The 19,028-nt window shown below is 37.6% G+C and overlaps 2 protein-coding genes across 2 annotated transcripts; both read right to left on the bottom strand.

Annotated features, from left to right (window-relative positions):
* Positions 1-1,397: 1,397 nt before the first annotated feature.
* On the bottom strand, positions 1,398-6,045 carry LOC105054828 (remorin). Its single transcript, XM_010936431.3, has 5 exons — positions 5,705-6,045; positions 4,348-4,401; positions 4,162-4,249; positions 2,333-2,414; positions 1,398-1,846 (listed from the first exon to the last, which is right to left on the bottom strand). The coding sequence occupies exons 1-5, from the start codon at positions 5,865-5,867 to the stop codon at positions 1,646-1,648; spliced, it is 588 nt and encodes a 195-aa protein (XP_010934733.1). The 5' UTR covers positions 5,868-6,045; the 3' UTR covers positions 1,398-1,645.
* A 1,391-nt stretch (positions 6,046-7,436) lies between these two features.
* On the bottom strand, positions 7,437-15,462 carry LOC140852799 (uncharacterized). Its single transcript, XM_073246361.1, has 3 exons — positions 14,382-15,462; positions 7,649-7,689; positions 7,437-7,562 (listed from the first exon to the last, which is right to left on the bottom strand). Exons 1-3 carry the CDS (start codon positions 15,022-15,024, stop codon positions 7,437-7,439), a joined length of 810 nt encoding a protein of 269 aa, XP_073102462.1. The 5' UTR covers positions 15,025-15,462.
* Positions 15,463-19,028: the final 3,566 nt, after the last annotated feature.

Here is a 19,028-nt window from a genome sequence, read left to right as displayed (position 1 = left end):
TGACATTGCCTTCTCTCTATCATCGGCCGGTACTGTGAAACTCGCTTTGAGCCCGACATCAAATTGCCCCTCGTCAACGACCCCGTCGTTGCCCTCACGAAGCTGTGGAGTTGGTGAGCAGATGTCCCACCTCAACAAACCCGAGCTCCTTGCCGCTATGGCTGCTGTCGTTTCGGACGTCTCCTAGACACGCTCTGACCTCTTCCGACGCCTCACCTCCTCCGGTGTAGCCGACTTCAACCTTGCACCCACTGCCTCACCTCCTCCGACGTCATCGACTTCAGTCCCAAAGATGAATGGAGCGTCATCGATTATTATTTTATTATTTTATGGAGCATATGGATACCGCATTTTAGTATTTTTTTAAATTATTGTTTTTGTGCAGATGCATGGCATGCAAACGGGTGGTGCTGCCAGGCGTCGCGTGAAGATTGTGCTTCGGGTTTTTATAAATACGGATTAGAAACGTGGCCCTCTGTTTTTATACATATATAATAGATTTTGTTTTATATCTATCTAGCTTGGATTAAATTAGATTTACTATTTATTTTATTAACCTAGTTGATGTTTCAGGTCAAACTAGGTCAAAACTAATTCATACATGACTACATGAGCTAAAAAAATACAGAAATTGGCCATCCAATTATTTCTCGGTTGAGTTGGGGCATGGCCCTACTAGGTACATGTTTGTGAAAATCTGAACATCATAATTTGCAATTTTTTTGCCGCATCCTCTTAGAAGTGCTTCTGTTGCATGGCCTGATGCCATCGACCACGTAAACTGAAGCTTTTGATTTAGGGCCTGTATGCTTGTGTTTGATGAAAGTTTGTGGCCTCAAATTTACTGTTTTAACCTATTGGATTTGTTATCTGCAGAAGACTCGACCTTTAAGCATCCTCTTACTTAATGTCAATCACCTTCACCATGTGGGTTGCTGCCATTGTTGTGTTTATTATTGTTTTGCTGATAGAATGGGGGGTATAGACTCTGATAGACGTAGTCTGTCTTCTTGAGACGAACATAAAAGGGTTCTAGCTTGACCAAGCACAAGCCAGACAGTGGAGCATGCTGATGACAAAACTAATCGAGCAGAGACCATTTTATGGCGTCAGCCTGCCTGCTTGACTAATTGAGCTGGCCTTTGCTACTTCTGGAAAAAGAAATACACGGCCTTTGCTCGATTAGCTTTGTGAAGCAGGCCGATGTCTCCCAATCATGTGATGATAAAACCCAGAATTATGGCAGCTTTAAGAATGGTTAAACCTCAGGGAACAAAGAGGTGACAGTTTAAGACATTGTGCTGTAACTTCTGGGATTACATTTCAGCAAGTAGATTGTTGTATGTCATGATACTAAGATTGTCGCAAACCAGCAGCATGCCTTTCACAACCAGCTATTGGAGAAGGATTATCCATAGTTGAATAATCTTTACATTGTGAGCTGAAAGAATATAGATACATCACCGGGACATTTTGTTGTTGGATGGATCATCTATATACAGGCATATCACACACACACATATACTGAAATCTGGATTGAAACTTCATCTAGAACTCCACAAAACACCAACGCAAGCACAGATGAGGAAAAACAGCACCTAGATGACGCTTCCGCTGATCCACTAACCTTCCATTGTGCTCAAATCTAGGCGCTGAAGCACCCACATACCTTCTTTGGATAAAGTCCTGTGGCGCGATATTTTGCAGCTGATTCCTCTGCCTTTAAGATCTCCTCTCCGCGCTTGGCCTCAACAATTGCTCTCTTCTCTTCTGCTGCCTTGTGGATCATGGCGATTTTGTTCTTCATTTTTTCTGAATATTCCGCCTTCTTCATCTCAAGTGCTTCCTGCTCACACAATCATAACTTACAGCTTGCTTTCGAAAGCCAAACACAAGCACAATGAAAGGCGAACTGATTGATGATTAAGGGACTTGAGTGAATCGGCAATTTAACTACATGCAAGCTATTGTTTATTCCACAAGCATTTCATGACATCTTATATTTGGATTTTTGGGTGCCACTTCCCTTCCAAAGCCCATGAAGTATTTGGGTTCGAAACGTGACCTTGTCAACCTTAAACCAAGCTGAACCATAAACTCTCAGAAATTTTGGGGCCAATGAAGTAACTGTGTTAGAAAAATGATCCTATTATTAAACTTTGTTAAGCCATAAATTTTCAGAAATTTTTACTAGTATCTTGTTCGCTTTAAGTTTCTAAGCAGCCTGACTTCACTGTTTCGGTAACTTTTAAGACCAGTAATGGATATAATGGTGGTACAAACAATGAACTATTCAAACAGCCTTACATGTCTGAAGGAAGACTCTGCTTACCTCAATTTTTTTCAACTCAGCTTCCACTGCTGCCTTCTTTGTGTTCTCCCATGAAACAATGGATGACATCTTCTTCTGAGCTCTGTTTGGGATTATCAAGTCATTAGATGGAACAACACATAAAACTTACATTATATAGAAAAAATCATTAGGGTTCTGTATCTTTAGTTCTTTACTACCAAACTTCTTGGTACTGTACAGTGTTTCAGTCTCAATCTTCATGGACCAAATATCGAACACTTGATGAAACCTTTGGTAGAATACAGTGTCTGCTGATATAGTAGGTTTTGGTGTTCAGTTAGTTACATAAGGCAGTCATTATGCTTTTACTCCTACCTGAAAATGGATCATGGGAACCCTATATTCAAACTAAAATTACAGAAGAAATTTCACTTGGATCATTTCTGGTAAAGTCTCAGGACAAAGTCAATATACGAGTGCCCCAAAATTTTGGAAACACAAAAAACACCATAGTCATTACGAATGTTATTCAGTACAAAGCAAAATCTTGGTCTGTTCTGGCCATATAAAACAGAAAGGCATAAGAATGCACATACAGCGATAACATGAATCAAGATTTAGGCTGGGATAAAAATTATTTATATCAAGATGCAAGATATGACAAGAAATCATAGGAAGTTGTTGGAAATGGTGAAGAAATAGACTATAAGAAAAATGGAAGAGGAATGAAGAAAATTAAATGAAATATGGGCAAGGCATGCTAACTCAAGTACTGCCTTAAAGAAAGGAATTTCCCCTGCACTTCAGATTCAGGTGGACTAGTAGAAATCCATTACAGGATGCAATGCCCAATTAATATGCCTACCTGGTCTCTGCACTACCCAACCGGCTAAAGAAAGATAACCTAACCCGGAAAATTATGAAAGAAAAGAAATGCTCAGCAGGAGTGTTCAGGAATTTCATAAGTAGAAAGAGAGGGTATATGTAAAAGATATCTGCATGTATCCACTTGCATACAACACAACTCTTTATAAAAAGAAAAGAGCTATATACACGTAACTGTTAATTGCCAAGCAGTCACCAAATAAAGAGAAACAACTATTCAGCAAATAGTCATCTTAATAACAGAAAGCTGATTTTACAATAAATAAGAATAAAAACCTAATAGTCATTGGAAGGGCCAAGGATAAAAAGACATCTATTAGAAGTTGGAACCAATGCCTTGTTCCAACATTTTAAAAAAAAAATTTAATTTTTGACCACCAACAGTCCAAAGTCGAAAATGCCAACAGTTAAAAATTGAAATGCTATTTTCAATTAAAAAAAAAAATAATACTCTAGTACAAGTGGCAGGCAATTACAAATAAATAGAAGTCGCATGATAGAATTTATTATGGGCTTTTGTTTGAGGGGGAAGCTTAAAAATTGCACTTGGGAAGCAGAAGTTTGAATAGAAAGATATAAGTGACAAAAGCAAATACATGCATGTGTGCATACATATGGATATACATGCAATACATATGTACATGTATGACATGTTCCATTCTTGAGATCTCACATGCATGCTTAATCTTAGCATGGATATTGAAGCAGGTGATCCATGGATGATGAACCAGTGCTTCTTGAGCCGCTGACTGAATAATTATACAAGAGTCCAGTTAATTTGACTAATTCTGTATATATATGTATGTACATATGTATATGTTTATGTATATATTTGTACACATGCTGTGTGTGTATTAGTCTAGTGTAGAACAAAAGTATATGTGAAGAAATGAAATAATTTTAGACTTCGGGATTCTTCTCCTCCAGACAAATTATGAATATGTGCTCGAACAAATTGAGAATTTAAAGTAATTATATCTTACTTATTCTCAGCTTTGGTTTTTTCACTCTCCTCCCATGCCTTGATCAAAGACATTTTCTTCTCAGTTGCTACCCGTGCAAGAACAGCATCTGCAGGTGAAAAAGAATAAAAAATTTCTCTGCCTCTTTCCAAAAAAAAATATCACAGGGAATATTTCGATTCTGTTGAGATTTCCTTAAACCCTTACCTCTGTTAGTGGAACCTGCTGAGCTTTTCTCAGGTGGAGGAGAATCTGCAACCTCTGCAAAACAGAGAAGTAGAAAGGTTATGCATGAAGCATAAATTATAATTAGTTTGAGCTATCATACAACATTCCCAGAATACGCATGGTGCACCCTGAAAAGCCCAGTTCAAATTGTTGCTATCTCAAGTAAAGTAGATCATGCATGAACATATAGATCTTCTTCTTCTTCTTCTTCTTTTTGGTTTGGGAGGTGGGAGGTTGTAGGAGGAAAAATAAAATGATAGCATAGATACAAGAAAAATAAAATGCATCATTGCACTTCACACTATTTCTTCTCACCATCTTCCTTTTGGAGTCACTCTTTCAATTGATGGGTTCTTGTTCACAAGTGCGCACAAACAGACAGAGAGAGGAGGGGAGAGGGGGGGGCGAGGCTAGAATATATTCATTTAAAGCAACAAAGAAGAAACTTCTCTTGACGTTGGACTATTGGAGATCTAAACAAAGTAAGCACCAGACGCAGTGCAGTTCTTGACCATATCTAACTTGGGAAAAAGGAAAATTAATCGATAGACTCATGAATAAATAATGATATATCACTCTGTAACTCATGAGATTTTCTTAAGATCATACAGCCCATCAATCATAACAAATACTATGAAATTGATTACCTGGAAAACCAGAATTGAAGAAAAACATACTAATTATTTATAGATCATTTATCGACTCAGGCAAATTTAAGCTTTGGATTCCCTTATCTACACAAATTCCAGACAGAATTGAAAGCTACCAGAACAGGGAAGAAAAATAAAGAAAAATGGAAAAGAACATCAGTAATGAATACAACCAAATCACCTTAATTTTATTTATAAAGGGGATTCTTTTAGAGGAAGGGGGAAAACACTTAAATCAGATAACGTAGTAGCATAAGAATACACCACTCAAAACTCCACCGGCTTCATCCAAACTGAAAAATAGGCTATCGAAACTTGAAAGCTTTCCAAAAATCGGAATTCCGTTCAAAAAAAGAAAAAAAAGGAAAAAAGAATGTAAAATCTTGAATCCATGGAATCAAAAGGAATCTTAAATTTTATTAAAGCAAATAACTTTATCACCAAACTTAACAATTCCAATACAAAAAAAACTAATTTTACATATTTTCTCCGCAGAATTCTCTTCAAGTAACCGCGAAAATCTCGTAGTCAAAATCCAAACCAAACTCTAATAGAATCCAAAATTCCACCTAAACCTCTAACAAACTCTGCAATTCTTCATCCATTAACTAGAAAAAAAGAAAAAGAAAGAAAAGAAAAAGCACAACAGAAAAATAAAAGAAGAGGACAAGAGGAAAAAGCCTCACTCTCCACGACAACGAGAGCCTTGGATTCGTCGGGCTTCTCCTCTGGAGGCGGCTGAGCCAACGCCTTCTCCTCCGGAGGTGGCTGAGCCAACGCCTTCTCCTCCGGGCCATCCTTTACGGCCTCCGCCGAGGCCTCCGTCTTCGTCGTCTCCTCCTCCCCCATCTCCCTCTCTCCTCCTCCTATTTCCACGGACGGAACCTTAACTCCTAGCTCTCAGGGACAGATACCCTTCCCCAAATTATGCGGCCCTCAAAGCTCGGAAGGAGAACAGCAGGACGAGGAGAAGGCTCGCTTTCTTGCAGTAGAAAAGAAAGGAGGGAGAGCTCCCTGGGGCACAGACAAATTTATAACCTCTCATCCCTTCTCCATCGGTTGGTATATTTTCGTGGTTGTAAACTTTATATGCGGGGAAAATATCCGCCGTCGATGTTTCCAAAAATAGTACATCAAACCGCTGGCTCCTGGCGTCAGGCCTCGGCGTCATAATTTCTCGGAGGCGGATTCATGGTTAATTGGTGTAAGCTTAGCAAATTAAAGGACAAAGTAGTTTCCTACAATTACAGTTTTACCCTTCAATGCCGTCTTAGATCCAACCGGTCAGGACCGTCTGATCTTGGCCTCGCCGCTTCGATGGTGATGGATGGAGGGAGTTACTGAGTTAGTGCTCGGATGGAACTGACGGTTGTAAGAGTATTTTCGGAAAGAAAAAACGCTATGTCGGCAGTCCCACGGAAGGCCAGACAGTACCCAAACCTGTCGCAAACCGAGATTTTCGGTCGACCGGCAAGACCCCAGAAAAGGAGGCGATTCAGGATGGATGTCGGTAAGAACACGGTCTGCATTGTTGGGGGTACCGCAGGGGTAGCGTAGCAGCAGAGACCGGAACGGAAGGAAAATATAAAAATTTCGACGGCCACGAGGAATCTTCCGATTAAAGACTTTTACTGAAGAATTAGGGGCGGTACGATGCCCACGTGGCGGTGGTCGCCTTATCCGTTCTTTTGGCCATTATTTTGGTGATAGTGAGTGAGATTAGAATACGAGGCACGCGCAAATAATTCTTGTAGCAACTGCCCAGCCTTTATTGGGCGATCTCTCATTTGGATGGAGCCATTTGAGAGGGGATATAATATTTTTCCTATTTACCCTTCACCATATGAAGTTTAGTGATGAGTGTAGAAGAAGAATTAGCTTTTGGAGCATGAAGTCATTGCTGCATTGCTTTAGACTTTGTTTGGAAAATACATCTCCTGTCTCCAATTATGGTCCCATCATATAATGTAGCGATGATAAAGACTTAAAGTTGGACTATGTGATGTATCAAAAAAAAAGTTGAACTTTGTAATTCTTTATTAAAGAATAACATTGACAACATCAGTATTTAAAAAAAAAAAAAAAGAAGTTAATTTTTATGTCGAGATCTTGGGTAGACACATATCATGGTTAAAACCTGCAAGCAACCTCGTTTGTTGGGAGCACTAGTACAACTTGTTGGCTATAATCTTCCTTTGGACAAGATAATCTTCCTAATTCTTCTCATATATACATTGCTTATGCACTTAAAATGCAATTTTATAAATTAGGTTAGGTGAAACATTAGTAGCGCTAATGCACTTATCAACCTTATTTACTACCTCATTAAAACTTAGTATGCTAAAGATCAATATGCAAACCAACTTAAATAATTCCTCTTTGCTCTTTCTCACTCTTGTTAATTTCTAGTTTCTTCACTCATTCCCTGTGTTTGTCTGTCAAAGTTGACATCCTTGAACAAAATTTCAATAGCTGCAATGGCAACAAATTCTTAGTTCGGTGGCTCTTCCAAACAGAATCCCCTGTTTCCCAGTTGAGAATAGTCTAAAATGCCACCAGATGGTCAACAGTTGCAAAAAAGCGCATCCAAGAAGATCATTAGTTCAAGCATTTGTACAGATTTCATGAACCTGTTTGATAGCCCTCGGTGCAAGTTGTTGAACCCATTTTCCTTCAATGAACAATTGCTATTCAACTCTCACCAGAAATTGCGGTGAGCAACGGTGATCAGCTGAATAGAGAATATATTGCAGGACATGGAATTTTACTAATCGTGACAAGGGAGTCCATTGTTCCAAAATCTATTTGAGAACCAATAGTTGGTCATTATGCTTGCATGGTTGATATGTTTGGCAGGTCAGCAAGGTTTAAAGAAGGGATGGATGTTGTATGAGAAATTTTCTTTGAAACCAATAAGCAATTCGGTCATCCCTACTCCAAGCTAGCAGTACTCGTATGAATGTTTTGTTACTTAGCAAGAATATATTTGGAGACGACTCCAAAAAGTCTTGAGATATATATATATTACTCTTTCAAATATCAGTCCGGGATGCCATCGCATAGATGAGCATGAGGGATGACAGATTATGTCGAGCTCCAAGGAGGAAGGGTGGGCAACTTCGAGTGAGATGAGGAGGGATGGGATGCGGAAGAGCAATGATGGCCCGTGGGTGGATGTTTTCTCTCTCATTTTTCTTTTTCACTTTAGATACTAAAAGCACTTAGAAAATTATTTACATATTTTAAGAGTTAAGACACATGATGGTCATGTTAGTGTTTTATTAGAATTTGTTTAACAAAGATGGATGATAGAATCACATTGATAGATATAAATAAATTAAAGATCTAATTTCAAATTTTTAAAGTCCAAAAGTTGTGCATGTAACACATGTAAAGTCGAGACTGTCACGCCCCAAATCTGGGACATAACACGGCCATGCTACCAAGAGATGGACCCACGATAACACGAAGCCAAAATTTATCTTCTTAAGTATAATGACAGGTGTATCACAAATAAATATAATAATAAAGTTCAATTCAATTATTTAATTAAATCAAAACTGGTTCAGAGCATCTAAATCCAAAGATGAAATAATCCAAGTCTTAAAATTCATAATGACTACAATCCGTAAACATAAACTGAATTCCTAGAGCAAAATTTCTAAACTTGCTTTGCTGATCTCCAAGCCTGGAATATGAGCTACACTAGCTCAGTAAGTAGACTTCCGCTTCCTTACCGGATCAGGCATAAGTTTTCTATGATAATGCATCATTTAGCAAATAACAATTATTGCAAAAGTAAATATTTCATAGAGCATATAATAAAACAAGTTATAAGCTCATCATGCATGCATAAATCATGTATATTTCACAATTATGAATTGTAAATCATGTTCATCATGTATTCATGTCATGTTTCAAAATATTGCTCACAGACATTCGTGCTAAGGTCACTATTATACCCTTGACAGGATCATGTTTCTTAATCGACAGAGTTCTTAATTCATGTGCCAACTTTATACCCGCTGGCAGGGCCATGTTTCGTGTGGATGCTAGCTCCGGATGTCGACCTTTCCGAAGGGATTCATTCATAGCCATCTGAGAGCTTTTGAAATCTTTATATCTTTTTCTTAAAGCATACATATACATAGATGGAAAAACAATGAAATTCATGCTTCATAATCATGCTATTTTCATAAGACATATTCATAAAATTAATGCTCATAATAAAACATGCTCTTTCATATCACATATGCCGATCCTTATTTTATGAAAAATTATGATTTCATCAATAGCAATTCTTTACATAAAAACATGATCATTTAAAAATAAATAAGGAGCATAAGATCTACTTACCTCGATCGTTCGGGACCTTTTAATCTTCCTTAAAAGAATCAGACAGTCCTATTTAAAATATTAAATCATTAATAAATTTCATATTTCTAATAAAATTACATAATATAAAAAAATGACCGATTTGATAATCAATCCAATAAATCTATCCCTTCGGCTCTAACCCGATTTAAGGTCATAGGTCCCTAGAAGTGAAGAAGATAGCCTAATAAGGGATTCATAGGATTTCTTGGAGAGATTTTTTTTTTTAGAGAGAGAAAGTAGAGAGAGAACGAATCCAATTTTAGAGAGAGAAAGATTTTAGAGGGGGATGAGAGAAACTTTCTCTCTTTTTTTTCTTATTTATTTATTTATTTATTTATTTATTTATTTTATAAATATATATTTATTTCTTTTCTTTTCTTTTTCTTCTTTTCTTTTCCTTTTTATTATTATTATTATTATTATTATTATTATTTGATTATATATTTTTCTTTTCTTTTCTTTTTTTCTTTTTCTTTTTCTTTTCTTTTTCTTTTTCTTTTTCCTTTTCCTTTCTTTTTCTTTTTCCCCCCCCGGTGGCCTTCTTTGGCCGGAACAGGGGACCTAGAGTTCCCCGTTCCCCACGTCGGCCGTTCACGGCCACCCCTTGCCCGGCGGTGGCAGGCGGCAAGGGCGGCCTTCCCCCGAGTTCGGAGGGCCTGTATCGGCGGTCGGTGGTGACCGTCGGTGCCGGAAAATCGGAGAAAAGAGGCCGGACAGAGGTTCTCTTTTCCAACAAAATCCGATGACACCCGTCGTCGGCAATCGTGCCCACAGGCACAGGAAAGAAGGGAGAGAAGAGAGGGAGAGAAAGGAGACCTTACCACAACCTCCGGTGACCCCCCACCGACGTGAAATCGCGGCAAACACAGGTCGAGGAGTCGCGGCTTCAAACGAGAAAATCGGAGAAAAATCTCCGGCAATCGACGGCGATTGATGGATCTACCCATAGAGGAGAGGAGAAGGGTTCTTATAGAGCTCGTCCTAGGGTCTTTCAATGGCCCTAGGACTCCGATTCTTGATCGGGGAAGAAGAAGACTCCGATCGGGAGTCTTCCTGCTATGTTTTTCTTCTTTTTTTTTTTTTTTTTTAACAGGGCTAGTGGGCCAGGCTTTCACATTCTACCCCCCTAAAAAAAAAATTTCGTCCTCGAAATTTAACATACCTTCATTTTCAAATAAGTGTGGATATCTCGTCTTCATATCGTCTTCAAGCTCCCAAGTAGCCTCTCTCTCTTCATGATTACTCCAATGAATCTTTACGTATGGAATGATACGCCATCTTAGAACTTGCTCTTTTCGATCAATAATTCGCAGGAAAAATTCTTCATAGATTAGATCTTCATGAACTTGCAATGGCTCATACTTTATCACACTGTTTGGATCAGGTACAAACTTCCTCAGTAGTGAAACATGAAAGACATTGTGCACTTTGGATAAATCTGGTGGTAAGGCTAGTTCGTATGCAACATCTCCTACTCGATTTAAAATTTCAAAAGGTCCAATATACCGCGGACTCAGCTTGCCATGTCTCCCGAACCTCATGACACCCTTAGTAGGTGATATTTTTAGAAAAATATGATTACCGATCTGAAATTCTAATTCTCTTCTTTTTCTATCTGCCCAACTCTTTTATCTATCCTGTGCTGTCTTGAGTCTTCTCTTGATTAGATAAATTTTGTCTCTGGCATCTTGAACTAACTCGGGACCAATTAATTTTTTTTCACCCACTTCATCCCAATACAGAGGGGATCTACATTTTCTTCCATATAGGGCTTCATAGGATGCCATCTGGATACTAGAATGAAAACTGTTATTATATGCAAATTCAATCAATGCCACATGATTATCCCAATGTCCTCCGAAGTCAAAAGCACAAGCTCTTAACATATCCTCCAGAGTTTGAATTGTCCTTTCAGATTGGCCATCGGTCTGAGGATGGAATGCATATTAAGCCTCAATTCTGTTCCCAAGGCATCTTGAAAATTTTTTCAAAATCTAAATACAAATCGTGGGTCTCGATCAGATACAATACTTATTGGAACACCATGTAGACGTACAATTCCATCAATATACATCTGGGCTAACTTATCAAGAGGAGTGCCAACTCGAAAAGGTAGAAAGTGAGCTGATTTAGTAAGCCGATCAACAATCACCCATACTGCATCATTTTTTCTTGTTGTCTTTGGAAGTCCAGTAACGAAATCCATCGTGATATATTCCCATTTTCATTCTGGTATCTCTAATGGTCTTAGCAGACCAGCAGGTCTTTGATGTTCGACTTTCACTTGTTGGCATACCAAGCATTGAGATACAAATCGAGCTAACTCCCGCTTCATTCCATTCTACCAGAAGAGTTATTTTAAATCTCTATACATCTTTGTACTACCGGGATGAAAAGAGAAACGGAATTTATGGGCTTCTTCCAAAATTTTTCTTTTTAGTTCAGGATCACCTGGTATACATAATCTGTTCCCAAAATAAAGAGTTCCATCTGTATGGAGTCTAAACTCAGTTCGTAATCCTTTCTCCATGTCTTTCTTAATCTGACATAAATGAATATCACTTTGTTGGGCCGTTTTTATCTGTTCGATCAATGCTGGTTGTACCATTAAATTTGCTAACACATTCTTAACATCAGAACAGGTCACTTCAATTTACAAATCTTCAAGATCCCTAAGAATTTATTGCTGAAAGGATAACAGAGTCATCACATTCGCTGAAGACTTCCTACTAAGTGCATCTGCCACCACATTAGCTTTTCCAGGATGATATTTAATATTTAGATCATAATCTTTTAATAGTTCAAGCCACCTTCTTTATCTCATATTCAGCTCTTTTTGAGTAAATAAATATTTTAAGCTTTTATGATCAGTAAAGATTTCACATGATTCTCCATATAAATAGTGTCGCCAAATCTTTAAAGCAAAAATAATAGCTGCTAACTCCAAATCATGGGTCGGATAATTCTGCTCATAGGCCTTTAGTTGTCGAGAAGCATAAGCTATGACCTTATCATTCTGCATCAACACACAACCTAATCCTTTCTTAGAAGCATCACTATAAATGACAAATCCTCCTTCATTAGATGGTAGGGTAAGAACTGGGGCGGAGATCAATCGTTGCTTCAGATCTTGAAAACTCTGCTCACATTCACTGCTCCATTCAAATTTTATTCATTTCTGAGTTAAGCGAGTCAGAGGAATTGCAATTTGGAAAAATCTCTTGACGAATCTTCTATAATAACCAGCCAAGCCTAAGAAGCTTCTAACTTCCGTCACATTAGTCGGTCGAGGTCAATTTACCATGACTTCTATCTTCTTTGGATCGACTGAGATTCCTTCCTTGGATATTACATGACCGAGGAAGACAACACTATCCAACCAGAATTCACACTTTCTAAGCTTGGCGAAGAGCTTCTCTTTTCTCAAGGTCTAAAACACGATCCTCAAATGTCTCTCATGTTCCTCTATATTTTTAGAATACACTAGGCTATCATCAATAAAAACAACAACGAATTGATCCAGATACGGCTTGAAAATTCTGTTCATCATATCCATAATAGCAGCCGGTGCATTGGTTAGTCCAAAAGGCATTACTAAAAATTCATAATGGCCATACCTGGTTCTAAATGCAGTCTTAGGTACATCTTCATCTCTAATTCTTAGTTGATGATAGCCTGATCGTAAGTCAATTTTGGAGAAAACTTGAGCACCCTGAAGTTGATCAAATAAGTCATCTATTCGTGGAAGAGGATATTTGTTCTTTATGGTTACCTTGTTCAACTCCCGATAGTCAATGCATAATCGCATGCTCCCATCTTTCTTTTTCACAAATAACACAGGAGCTTCCCAAGGTGATGTGCTTGGCCGGACAAACTTTTTATTCAAAAGTTCTTGCAGTTGATCCTTTAATTCTCGTAATTCTATGGGAGCCATCCGATAAGGAGGTTTCGAAATAGGTCCCGTTCCCGAGGTGATATCAATTTTAAATTCAACTTCACGCTCTGGGGGCAATTCGGGTAGTTCATCTGGAAAAATATCAGAAAATTCTTTGACAATTGAGATATCATCCAGCTTTATCTTTTCCTTCTCGACGTTAATTACATGGGCCAAAAATGCTTTGCATCCTTTCCTTAAAGCTTTTCTTGCATTCATGATTGAGATAATACCCAAAGATTGTTTGGATTCCGTATTATGAACTTCGCCTTGAAAGAAGAATTGCGGTTCATCCGAAATTTGAAATACTACTCTTTTTCCAAAACAATCAATATGTGCATGGTACGAAGATAATCAATTCATCCCAAGAATAACATCAAAATTATACATATTTAGCTGAATCAAATCTGCTGCTAATTCTTTTTTTTCTATTTGGATTATGCAATTCTTGAAAATAATGTCAGCAACAACAATATTTTTAAAAGGTGTGCTAATATATAATGGTTCATTTAGTTTTTCAGGCACACAATTCAAAGAAGTAGCAAACTTGAGAGATATAAAAGAGTGTGAAGAGCCAGAATCGAATAACACATGAGCATAATTAGAATTGACTGGGATAATACATGTCACCACTTGATCATTTGCATTGGCCTCCTGCTGGTTTAAAGTAAACACTCGTGCGTTTCCTTTTTGTTTTTGATCAACTGGTTTGTTAGATCTAGAGTCATCTCTTTTCTTATTTGGGCAATCACGAGCCATATGTCCTTTTTCACCACATAAGAAGCATGCTCCAATCCTCTTGAGACAAGGTCCATTGTGATTTTTTCCACAGTAGGAGCAGGATGAAGATTCTTTCTTCTTATCAGAGTTATTACTTTTGAAATTTTTTTGCTGATCCTTTAGATTTTCTGCTGATCTCGGTCTCTTCTTATCTCCTCTTTCTAGTTCTGCTCTTTTCAATTCAGATTTCACTTTCAAAGCTCGCTCCAATACGTCCTTGTAGTTATTGAAAATATGAGAAGACAGACGGGATCGAATTCCATATCTTGGACCTTGTTCAAATCTGTTAGCTTTACTCCTTTCGAATTCCATAAGTTGGGAGCAGAAGCGGCCTAGCTCATTAAACTTGTTAGCATATTCTAGCACCGTCATATCATCCTTTTGCTTTAAGGCTAGAAACTCATTTTCTTTTACCAATCTCATTGTCCTCGAAAAGTACTGATCATAGAATATCTCTTTGAATTCTTCCCAAGTGAGCTGATCATCATTGTTCCCATAGGCAGCTTTTATTGCAGTCCACCAAAACTCGGCATTTCCTTTTAACATAGGAATGGCTAATCGGACCTTCACATTCTCAGGGTATTGCAGGGCATCAAACATCTTTTCCATCTCTCGAATCCATGTCTCTGCAGCTATAGGATCAGATCCACCCTCAAATAGAGGTGGGTTGAGCCTTCTGAATCTCTCATAGTATGACTCCATAGATAATGTCGGTCGAGGAGCAGTCTGTGCCTGCTGCTGAATAAGTTGAGCCACCACTTGACAAACACCAGCAATGTCCGCCTGTGTGGCCGGTGCGTCAGGAGCCCGCTCAGCTGGTTGATTGTCAGCTCCTCGTGACGTCAGTCTTGCTCCTCTTGCTCCTCTTGTCCTAGCGGCCATATTTGCCAAAGTCTCGCCCTCCCTATCGCTCATCGTTTCCTATTCAAATGCCAATCATTATTACGTTATTTTATAACAGAGTTACAGTACAGTTAATAATTTAAGTCAGAGTCTAACTACGCGTAACCTAGCTACTCACTGTTAGGTTTTAAGTTCTATCCTTGATTAAATCTATTGCTCTGATACCATAAAATGTCACACCCCAAATCTAGGACATAACACGGCCATGCTACCAAGGGATGGACCCACGATAACACGAAGCCAAAATTCATTTTCTTAAGTATAATGACAGGTGTATCACAAATAAATATAATAATAAAGTTCAATTCAATTATTTAATTAAATCAAAACTGGTTCAGAGCATCTAAATCCAAAGATGAAATAATCCAAGTCTTAAAATTCATAATGACTACAATCCGTAAACATAAACTGAATTCCTAGAGCAAAATTTCTAAACTTGCTTTGCTGATCTCCAAGCCTGGAATATGAGCTACACTAGCTCAGTAAGTAGACTTTCGCTTCCTTACCGGATCAGGCATAAGTTTTCTATGATAATGCATCATTTAGCAAATAACAATTATTGCAAAAGTAAATATTTCATAGAGCATATAATAAAACAAGTTATAAGCTCATCATGCATGCATAAATCATGTATATTTCACAATTATGAATTGTAAATCATGTTCATCATGTATTCATGTCATGTTTCAAAATATTGCTCACAGACATTCGTGCTAAGGTCACTATTATACCCATGACAGGACCATGTTTCTTAATCGACAGAGTTCTTAATTCATGTGCCAACTTTATACCCGCTGGCAGGGCCATGTTTCATGTGGATGCTAGCTCCGGATGTCGACCTTCCCGAAGGGATTCATTCATAGCCATCTGAGAGCTTTTGAAATCTTTATATCTTTTTCTTAAAGCATACATATACATAGATGGAAAAACAATGAAATTCATGCTTCATAATCATGCTATTTTCATAAGACATATTCATAAAATCAATGCTCATAATAAAACATGCTCTTTCATATCACATATGCCGATCCTTATTTTATGAAAAATTATGATTTCATCAATAGCAATTCTTTACATAAAAACATGATCATTTAAAAATAAATAAGGAGCATAAGATCTACTTACCTCGATCGTTCGGGACCTTTTAATCTTCCTTAAAAGAATCAGACAGTCCTATTTAAAATATTAAATCATTAATAAATTTCATATTTCTAATAAAATTACATAATATAAAGAAATGACCGATTTGATAATCAATCCAATAAATCTCTCCCTTCGGCTCTAACCCGATTTAAGGTCATAGGTCCCTAGAAGTGAAGAAGATAGCCTAATAAGGGATTCATAGGATTTCTTGGAGAGATTTTTTTTTTTAGAGAGAGAAAGTAGAGAGAGAACGAATCCAATTTTAGAGAGAGAAAGATTTTAGAGGGGGATGAGAGAAACTTTCTCTCTTTTTTTTCTTTTTTATTTATTTATTTATTTATTTATTTTATTTATTTATTTATTTTATAAATATATATATTTTTCTTTTCTTTTCTTTTTCTTCTTTTCTTTTCCTTTTTATTATTATTATTATTATTATTATTTGATTATATATTTTTCTTTTCTTTTCTTTTTTTTTTTCTTTTTTTTTCTTTTCTTTTTCTTTTTCTTTTTCCTTTTCCTTTCTTTTTCTTTTTCCCCCCTCCCGTGGCCTTCTTTGGCTGGAACAGGGGACCTAAAGTTCCCCGTTCCCCACGTCGGCCATTCACGGCCACCCCTTGCCCGACGGTGGCCGGCGGCAAGGACGGCCTTCCCTCGAGTTCGGAGGGCCTGTACCAGTGGTCGGCGGTGACCGTCGGTGCCGGAAAATCGGAGAAAAGGGGCCGGACAGAGGTTCTCTTTTCCAACAAAATCCGGCGACACCCGTCGCCGGCAATCGTACCCACAGGCACAGGAAAGAAGGGAGAGAAGAGAGGGAGAGAAATGAGACCTTACCACAACCTCCGGTGACCCCCCACCGGCGTGAAATCGCGGCGAACACAGGTCGAGGAGTCGCGGCTTCAAACGAAAAAATCGGAGAAAAATCTCCGGCAATCGACGGCGACTGATGGATCTACCCATAGAGGAGAGGAGAAGGGTTCTTATAGAGCTCGTCCTAGGGTTTTTCAATGGCCCTAGGACTCCGATTCTTGATCGGGGAAGAGGAAGACTCCAATCGGAAGTCTTCCTGCTCTGTTTTTCTTCTTTTTTTTTTTTTTTTTTTAACAGGGCTAGTGGGCCGGGCTTTCACAGAGACAGTCAAAAAAATTATACTTTTTAATTATTTTATGTATAAAATAGAAAAATTATATATATATATATATATTAAATATTTGGGGAAACAGCATTCATGGCTAGAGAATGGAACCGGTTCCAAAGGAAAGATAGGACCAATCATTGAATTATACACCCTATCTGCCTCTTTTTTTAATTTCTACATTTTCTCTTTCACATCTAGAAACAGTAAGAGTTTGAATCGATGCTCAAAATTCTGTGAGAAGTTGTCTACTGATGATGTTAGATTTGTATCTTTTTCTTTAACAATACAATGACATTGATAGCTCCACCCAGCTCGCTCCAGGGGGTTGATAGGGATAGATTTTGTGTCACTTTCAATGCCAGTCAAGCAACGGTCATTGGATTTTCTCCTTACGGAACAAATAAGAGCAAATTTAACCAATTTGGTGAAGAAGGTATTAAGAACTTGACATCGGTCGCGACCCATGAGAGGAAGACAGAGCACAGTTAATGTAAAATAGATATGGACCACATACTGAAATCCAGGAGATTCCATATATAAATCACACAAGAATCAATCACTATCATTATCTTGTTTCTCTTGTCTTCACTACTGGCAATCACATTGCATAAATTGTATTCCTTGTATGCTACATCTCATTGTATCTTTTAATCTTAACTTTTTATTTATTTGGCCAAAGAGAAGAAAATAAATTATCACTTTTTATTTGTTTAAGAAAAAGCAAATGGGCATGTTAGTCCCTGTTCTCTAATCCAATTTTTTAAAAGTCCCTTTTTTTATTAAAAAAAGAAATATTAAGACGTGTTGGAAAGAGTATAGTCTACTTGAAGCTCCTTGCTTCTCTAAATTCAACACTAAGCCACTTTAAAGATACATGGGTCAAATTTAAGATATAAAGAAGCTTTCTTGATGTCAGTGCTCTGTGACCTGTCCTCAGCTTTTTAGCTGCTTTTGGACCATACAAGATGACAACATCAGCATTATTGATTTTGATGAGCAAAATCAAACAAAACTCGTTCCATAATTTTTCTTATTTCAAAAAAAAAAAAAACAACACTTTCCTAAGGGTCCAGTCTTTTCAGGTTCCTTTCTTCTGGGCCCCTTTCAGGCTCAAATGTATACCCTACCCTTTGCCCTCGGCAACAGCGGGGGCTCACACGGCACGAAAGGAAACGCCCCACGACCGCCCTTGCCGCTTCTTGCTGGTAAAATCGGTGATTTTCCCTGGCAATTCGGTCTCGCTATCGGCGACGCCTTGCTTTCGGATTAGATGAGGACACGCAGCGCTGCTTCTGGCCACGGAAAATTTGTACCGTAGTTTTTAGAGTAATTTTTTAAAAAAAAACTGAGATTAGATATTAATCATATTTGAGAAATCTATAAATACTTTAATCATAAATATTAATCAAATCAATAATCTTAAATTAGATTTAAATATCCAAAAAATTTCAAAAATAATTAAAAAATTTAAATAACGTATCAGTCATCCAAAGAATAATTTCAGTTTTTTTATATGAGATAAATAATTTTACTAATACTATTAATTTAACTAATGTATATACATTTAAATGAGCTATTGGAAGTAGGCAGATATAAATTTAGGAAGGTTTTTATAACTTATTATAATTTATATTTTCTTCAATCGTGGTAAAGTAAGATTAATTTCTTCAAATCACGGTCATTATTGATCAAAAAAAAAAAAATTATTTCCCATCTGTCTAAGGCCGATAAAGTT

Source organism: Elaeis guineensis, chromosome 12, assembly GCF_000442705.2.
Source record: "Elaeis guineensis isolate ETL-2024a chromosome 12, EG11, whole genome shotgun sequence".
Classification (NCBI taxonomy): Eukaryota; Viridiplantae; Streptophyta; class Magnoliopsida; order Arecales; family Arecaceae; genus Elaeis; species Elaeis guineensis.
This window is presented reverse-complemented; position numbering and strand designations above follow the sequence as displayed.

Excerpts from the sequence above, each read along its gene's own strand:
- LOC140852799 (XM_073246361.1), bottom strand. The coding sequence starts at position 15,024 with ATGAGCGATAGGGAGGGCGAGACTTTGGCAAATATGGCCGCTAGGACA. Across the intron at positions 7,690-14,381 it reads AGCTAACAGATTTGAACAAG|GAAAATGGGTTCAACAACTT; the intron begins GTCCAAGATATG and ends TGTTCATTGAAG. Across the intron at positions 7,563-7,648 it reads CACCGAGGGCTATCAAACAG|ACTATTCTCAACTGGGAAAC; the intron begins GTTCATGAAATC and ends GTGGCATTTTAG.
- LOC105054828 (XM_010936431.3), bottom strand. The coding sequence starts at position 5,867 with ATGGGGGAGGAGGAGACGACGAAGACGGAGGCCTCGGCGGAGGCCGTA. Across the intron at positions 4,402-5,704 it reads GGCTCTCGTTGTCGTGGAGA|AGGTTGCAGATTCTCCTCCA; the intron begins GTGAGGCTTTTT and ends TCTGTTTTGCAG. Across the intron at positions 2,415-4,161 it reads AAAACCAAAGCTGAGAATAA|AGCTCAGAAGAAGATGTCAT; the intron begins GTAAGATATAAT and ends AATCCCAAACAG.